Source organism: Rhamphochromis longiceps, linkage group LG1 (genome assembly GCF_057381845.1).
Source record: "Rhamphochromis longiceps isolate RC_006_pf linkage group LG1, R_longiceps_female_GT1.1, whole genome shotgun sequence".
Lineage (NCBI taxonomy): Eukaryota > Metazoa > Chordata > Actinopteri > Cichliformes > Cichlidae > Rhamphochromis > Rhamphochromis longiceps.
The window spans coordinates 22,442,534-22,450,420 of record NC_140557.1 but is presented as its reverse complement, the minus strand read 5'-3'; the positions used below and the strand labels follow the sequence as shown (position 1 = coordinate 22,450,420).

Below are 7,887 nucleotides of genomic sequence, written 5' to 3'. Positions count from 1 at the left end.
AGCTGCCTAATCCACCCTGTTCAATGTCAGCGGTTCAAAAGGGTGCAGTTCGTATTTTTGTCAGCTTCAATTAGTGTGATAGTCTTGTGGGTTGCGCGATCTCATTTCAGCACTCTTGTCCCTTCAAAGGACCTGAAACGCACGGGGATTTCACAATGTGACTACAGGGATGACACAATATTTTGGCACGGTGGTGCGAAGTAATAAGACGGAGCAAATTTTATGGGTTTTCTCAACAGCCTCAGACACTTCTCTGGCCAACCAGCGCCTTTAGCTGACATCTTGAAAGACTTCTCTTGAGACTCGGAGTGACTTGAGCGATCTTCGAGTGCTAATAGGAGGATGTACCGCGGCTGCAGTCGTTTGAGTTTTCTGGAAGTCTCGGTCTGCTGAGAAGCTGCAGGGAGCAGTTACTGTTTTGCTGCTTCCACCTTATTAAGGCTGTTACGCATTTCAGAACACAGCGACTCTAAATCAAAGTACAATAACTTATGGTATTTTAATCACACAAGCATGAGTAAATTCATACTCTCATTTCCAAAGACAGCTTAAAGCCACACAAACTTGGTAGGAGGGGGAAATTAAAGAATAACATGATGAGAAAACAATGTCCACAAACACTAGGAATACAAACAGATCATCACCAAGTTTAAGAGAAGTTTTACACTCAAATATTTATAAATTGTCCCACAAAATAAAACGGCATCAAATTAGTAAAATGTTTACGAGTCTTATGACACTTCAAGCTGCACGCACAACACTGTACATGCACACAACAGCACGCATTTATCATATATTTACTCCTATACTGATTACCTGACTTCAGTAGTATTAGAAAAATGAGAAAGGGGGACGTTATCACTCAAGGCTGGAGTTGTGCAGCATACAAGAGAGATTTTTTTTTAAATATAAAGCTGAATCTTGCATTAACAGGCTTTGTGTAAGTGTAGGAAATTACTTAAAGTGGTAAAAACTGTCCATCTTTGGTTTCCATATGTTAAAGACCTCACTGGAGATTCTCATGAATGCACAGAAAACGGTAAACCTGAGCGTCTCATTGCCAGTATGTCTGCATCCAGCTAGACCAACTAGAAGACAGACAGTCCTGTCCATCCTGACACACAATACTGCAGTCCATAGCCTCCACATGGCTCAGTGTTAATTAAAAAGCCTTCCTCAGTTGCCTGTGTGGCTGTGCCTCAGACCCTGCGATGAGGGGCTGCGGCTTGGGGCTGGTGGACATAGTGGGAGTGAGCGAAGGGAGAGGCGCAGTGCAATGTGTGTGATTGGGGAGGGGGGAGTAGATCTTTGAAAGCAGAGCCATGACAGCTGAGGGGGAAGCATGTGTGAGGCATGTTTGTTTTGCATTTACCCCCTGAGCGCAGCTGTGTGCACTGTCCTTTTCCCAGAACACCGGAACACAGCAGACGCCCTCACAGCTCGCCCTCCGTCCAACCCCTAGGCTAGAGCACAGGGGGCCCCATGTTCAGATTCGCAAGGATACCCTCTCACTTCTGGGATATGTCCTCTGTGCATGCACATGCCTCGCATTTGCACAGAGGAGTGAAACTGGAGGTGATTTGGACAACTTGAGGGCGATCTGCTCTGCTGACAGGTTGTAGCCCGCACCTCACCTCTCTTACCTACCTACCCAGGAGGAGAGGGAATGTGGTTTAGTTTAGGGAATTAGCAATGGTTGCTCTGCCTCGAGGTGGTACCACAAGGTATCGGGTTTGCTTTCTGAGACCATGAAACCCTTTGTTATGCTTCAGGCCTAAATCAAGCTTTGCAAACAAAGGAAGCCATGTATTACCTCATCTTGCTGCACTTGAAAAGCTCATTGGCTATTTCTGTCACTGCAAGATGCTGTTACCAGGGAAAAATGGAAGTTTGCTTTTTAAATATGCTTAAAAATTTGAATGATATCCCAGGCAAGGTATGAGGTATCTGGCTGGGTCAACCTCTATCTTACACTTCTTTTCGTGGGGGCAAAGGACACAGACACAGGGAATAGTGCTTAAGTCCTGATAGAAGTAAACTAGACGAAAGCAGAGGGAAGACATGGACCTGTCATGTTGGTATCTGACGGGGGAAAAAACGTTTATAAATATGGTCAAAAACGGATGAAGCTAGGACCAAAGTTTTGTAGCTTTAATCCTCGTCTCCATGTCACAACTTTGTGATGGACACAATTATCCTGCCTTGTTCTGCTGTAGAGAACTTTCAGCCAGTTTTAACCTCATTCCCATCAGTCACCTCGCTGTAGATGGCAGACTGATCATCGAAGCACCTGTGGATTTTGTGCCATTTAGTTTGTTTTATGCTACAGCGTCAAATAATTAAGGTGAACTGGATCCGAGAGAGAGACCCGAGCTTACTCAGTACTACAGAACCCAGCTGATGTACACACTTTAGTGGGGCATCAACCCAAACATATTTGGAGTTAAGCTGAGGACTCACACAGAATCAATTTGAGAGTTTTTGTTGTCCTAGGTCACGGCCCATTGCAACCGAGTGCAAAGGAGACCCTGATTTTACTTCAGCTTTAACACATTCTGGTCCAAATACACTTGAATCTTCATGTATGCACGAGGAACACAGGGCCAAAACCTTAAACAGAACCACAGAGGTCACTATGCATTAATCAGGGTGATGGAGTACTTTGAAAGATCTGATGATGGTAAAAAAAAGAAAAAAGAAGAGGAAGAGTAACAATGACATGTATGGCAGCGCTGCACTGAAAGCCAAATGCAGGCTTGTTAAAGTCCAGAAAAGGCTGCTGAATACTGACATCCATTCAGTGCTTAAGAGCGTCAACACACGGTGTTATCCCCAGTAGCCCGCTCTGTTTCAAAAGAGGCTTCTGCTGGTTCCTGTGTTATTTCTGGCAGTCTGGCTTGACTGGTAGGCACTTCTCTTTCTGAGACCTGTGAGACTAGAAATGCAAGGGGCACAGTTATGTCCACTTGGAGTCTTTCTCCTGAAAACAGAGCTGCATCTGTTTGGAGGCTGGCGCTCCCAGGCTCTTCAACCCTGAGAGCAGCAGGCCTGCTGTGCCCCTCTCGTACTCCCATACACCATTTCCTCCTCCTCTCTGGGCATCAGCAGGCTGGGTTAGTGCAGCAGGTGGATCTTTTACCCTTGGCCATACTCAAGAGAACCACTTTTCATCTGTTTTACTTTGTAATGTTAGAGGGAAGAGCCCTGTCTACGTTTTCAGTCACTGGAAAACATACCCAGATTTGGTTACTGTGACGCTTGTATTGATGGTCATCTCAGCACCGGCATGACTTAAGTTAATGCTGACAAAGAGTAAAATGTATGGAGGTTTTTTAAAGGGATTTTTTTCAGAATGCGTTTTAAACTAGCTGTGAAATCAAAACTTAAAATTAAATGACGCAAAAAAGGGAAAAAGGGGGACATTTTAAATAACAAGATCAGAATAAAAACAGCACCAAAACAAACATACCAAAAGCTCTGTACAAATAGAAATTGTGTCTGTGTTAGCAAATAAGTGCATGGATGTTTCTTTTCTTTTTTTTCTTCTTTTTTTGGATTAATTGAACTTTTTTCTAGCATCTTTTTTTTTTAATATATATATATATATATTTGCCTATCTTCAGCACTACACTGCAACTCCTGTTATACAGCACACCTTCACCTTCTCACTGGGCTTCCACAGCACTCACTGCTGTGCCACCAAAAACATGGCACTGCCAATTTTGCCAAATCTTTATCTCTTTCTTTTTTTCCCCACATAATTTGATTGCAGCATTTTTGAAGGTAGCCACTGTTGCCTTGATTTTAGTGCCACCCCTTACTCCATTCTGGGATTGTTTAGACTTTTCAGGGGTCAACAAGGTCCCCCGTCATCCAGCATGTGTCAACACATCATGTGGCCCAAGATATGGCTGCACTGTGCTCTTTGGCTTTCATGCGCAAAGCGGCGATGCTGGAGGACTTGCGGTCGGGGTCCATGTTGAGATCGTAAGTGTTGATGCCTCCAGCCATGCCAGGAGATCCTCCAAACAGGCTGCCCATGTGAGCCTGCCCCACGTGACCTGCGGGACTCGGTACTCCCAGAAAATCAGACACCCCGCTGGCAGAGTGGGGGTGAGGTGTCATGCACGGAGTCACTGTGTCGCAGGGCACAACGCAGCCCGGCACAGGAGACGCAGCGCTGCTGCCGCCGATCCAGGAAGGGTTCTGGATCTGGAATATTGTTGGAAAATCAACATGAGTGAGGCAGTCACACACCTCATTATTTTGAATGCACGCTCAAAGAAAGCAAAGACTACATTGGCTGTTTAACCCACGAACACTTGTGTATACAATAGATTAGTGCAGGTGTATTTTTCATTTATCTGGCTCTCCTTATCTTTAAGTGCCAATTCCTGTAACCCAGCACAGTCCAATCTAAAGCCTTACATGCTTAAGGGATTTTGTAATTAGGGTACATATATTAGTTATTTGTGTCCTTGTTGAGGGTTAATGTTGGTAAACTGTGAACCTCCTGAAAAAATTAGACAAAAAACAGCATAGCATGTTAATCAGTACCCTACAGAGGTGCTTTCGTACAAAATGTGCTACATACTTTGCCCTTTTTCTTCTTAAAAATAATCTTACTATGAAGGAAAAAAGCCAAGTTTCTCAAAAATGTTCAACAACTCCTTGAAAAAGAGATTCTTTTTTTAACTGTTGCCACCTGCAGCAACTTTCCTGATGCAACGGAAGGCAATTAAAAGTTGATTTTATTGCAAGCGAATCATTCCCAGTCTGTAGCAGAAATTAGGATCATAGCAGTAAAGAAAAAAAAATCACCCCTGTCTACGTTTAGCTTTTGGTCGGGGGAGAGAGGTCTGAAAGAACACGTGTTAAAGAGCTCACACTGTACCTGAGCATAGTTTTCAGGACGAGTCAGGAGAGGCAGCTCGTAAGCTGTGGAGAAGTGTGTTCGGACCTGCTGCATCTGGCCAAAGCGTTCCCTCTTTCGCCATTTCGCTCTCCTGTTCTGGAACCACACCTGCAGAGAAAGGAAAAGGTCCAAATATCACAAAAACCGCCAGCAACACTTGAGGTTTTCTTTACTTTCATCCAGGACAGAGTGTGCAGTCAGAGGAGCCTGAACTCTTAACAGCAGCTTTCCCCTCAAATCTAAAGGAAATACTTTTCTATAGATACAAATCTAAGTTTCCATTTCAAATGGGAAAACGACCCTTATGTGGGTAGACTGCCAATGGCTGAAAGTATTATTTGAAGCATATCAAAAATTCAAACTTAGGTGTAAACTTGCAGCAGAAAGGAATTATTATTTTTAGTTTTAATTGTAATAATAATGAACACAATCCTATAGATGATAAAGACAACAATGACGATAAAACATGTAAACAATGTGCTGCTGCCTTCACAGAGCTCCGTCTCACCTTAGTGCTTATATGCTGACCGCCAAAAACAGACGTCTGAACCCGATGGCGTTGTTTATCGAGAGCATTAGTTTGTTTAAATTATCATCACTGTCTCTGGCACGCTTTAGAGGTCACCTGATTTCCTTTGCAACTCTCAGCTACCAGCCTGGACTGATTATATTTTAAATTCGGCACCAAAAAGTTACCTTCCGATGGGATTTCTCACATTTTGTGCCCAGATATTTTACTATAAATCTATGCAGGCAATAAAGGACATTGAAAGGTGAGATGGGATTATAAGTTGAGGTTTGTTTGCATTTTGCTTTTTAATTTCCTGAAGCCAAAACTCCTGGCTTTCTGACGCTGTCCCCTACTAAATTAAAGAAGCACACAGACCAAAGGGCATAATCCTTCTTTCCCTTATGTTTTAATGCATCCTCTTCTACACTGTCCAACTCAGGATGCTCAACTCCAGGCAAGCTCACGCTGGCTCTTTTGGACTAATATCGATAATTACACTCCAAAAATGTTTGTGTGCTACCTCTAAGGCCCAGTATAAGTGTCGCCAGCAGCTCGAACCTGCTCAGTCTTTGCTTCGTGCCAAGTCTGTTGGCTATTATACAGCGAGAACATATTTTTGCGTTGCACACGCTGCTTTGTGACAGTAATTGGTAAAGACCTTGACAGCTTAAGTAGCTGGTGGACTTTCAATGAGGCTTTATTTATGTTACTGCCCCAGAGAGAAAGAGCAGAGAAATACCAAACTGGCCCCGGCAGGAGAGCTGTATGGGGCTGAAAACACTTTGAAGTGAGAGACTGGCTCAGAGGATTGATAACCCGCCTCTGCTGTCACTCATGTCAGCTTCCAAGCCAAAGTAAAAAGAAATCCAAGGCTGAGCCTGGCTTCGGTTTTCCAACACTCTTAAGCGCCAATAATATCGCTGAAGCGCCTCTGAGCGGTGTTGTTGTTCATTAAATGTGAGTTTGTTCTCGTTTCTCCTCCTCCCACCACATAATGTCTTATTTCCTGTGTCAATTAAAGGTAAGATGAGGACAAGCAGTGGACACAAAACCCAAAGAAATGTAGAACTGAACTGGGAATGTAATGCATGCTGGAAAAGATTGCTGCAGCCTTGTTTTGTAATAGGCCATGATCAAAAGCAACACAGGATTTGCTAACACCATTAATATTATTTATATTAAAGGTATTAATAACTAACATTATATTTTCAGCTGCTGGTTTAACATGCAGTTAAACACAGCGTTACCTTTAATCATTTGCCTGAAATGTAAAAAGTGTAAAACATAATGATAAAGGTGGGTGACAGCTATAGCAGTCATACCTGCCAACTAAAGTTGACCCTCACTGCCCTCGTTGGATCTGGTTTAAAGTTTGGGTCTTTTTGTTTTTATTTTATTTATTTTTTTACCAGGCAATGCTAAATCAAATTTCAAGCTATTATCTGAAAACTTGGACATAATAACTCGAGATTATATTTGAGTAATTTTCTCAGAAGTTAGTAAGAAAGATTTTTGAGATCATTAACTCACATTTCTTTTGAGTGGCAGAAACAAGCTTCCATATGAAGGTGAAGCTTTATCCTGTTTCATTTCTATGTTGTAAACACTTTTGTGTTTCCTATTCTGTACCTCCCGCTAACTCAAAGGCTAACAGTCTTGGCAGGGATACTGTTGCAAGACCTGTTAAGTCTTAATGTTGTTAGGTCCTATTTTTATTTTTAAGTAAAGGTAAAGTAAACAATACTTAGAGGTTTTTAACCTGTCGCCATAAGGAACGCAGCTCAAATCACAGTATTAGTGTAAACATGATTTCATTTTTTTTTTTTAAATGGCTTCATAGAAAAAATACATTTTTATCAGTGTTGTGAGTTAGAGATGGTGACTCCACACTAGATGCCATCTTGATTCTCAGAACCAACGATGCTATTGAAACCCTTGACCTTTGACCTTCCTATATTGTATATAAGAGCTGGGCTCACTCTCTTCCTTTGAAACCCCAAGACTGAAAAAGCAAACAACTCCGATCCCTGATGTTGTTTAACTGAAAGCCCCCTGTTTTCATGCAACGAACCTAAGCATGGACTCTCAGTGATTTTTGTCTTTTGTTTTTATAATTAAACAAAGGGTTTTTAAAAGCCGTCGTGGACTGTTTTTCTTTTATCAGCTGATCAACTTTTTTTTTCTTCCCATTTTGGTTTTTTCATTCCAGATGTTGAAATGATGAGCTGTGAGGGCTTTTTTGTGCGTGCGTGTGTGGAGCACAGAGCCCCGTTCTCTGACTGACAAGGCATCTCGTGTCTTTTATCTTTTTTAACTTGAGCGTTTAAGAAGACCACTGGGAGAGCCGAGGGCTGTAAAAAGCTGCATTCATCTGAAGCGGGCAGGTCCGTGATAGCGCGAGCTGCAGAACAGAGCCGAGCAGCATACCTTGAGCGACTCGGGGTTGAGTTATAACCCTTTG

At 42.6% G+C, this 7,887-nt stretch overlaps 1 protein-coding gene across 1 annotated transcript in view; it reads right to left on the bottom strand.

Annotated features, from left to right (window-relative positions):
- Window positions 1–480: 480 nt before the first annotated feature.
- The window catches only part of alx4a (ALX homeobox 4a), a 19,312-nt gene continuing 11,905 nt past the window's right edge, over window positions 481–7,887 (bottom strand). The window contains exons 3-4 of the mRNA XM_085402656.1: window positions 4,895–5,023; window positions 481–4,212 (exon numbers count right to left, since the gene is read on the bottom strand). Coding sequence (XP_085258782.1) covers window positions 3,892–4,212; window positions 4,895–5,023 — 450 coding nt within the window. The 3' untranslated portion in view covers window positions 481–3,891. The remainder of the gene's footprint in view (window positions 4,213–4,894; window positions 5,024–7,887) is intronic.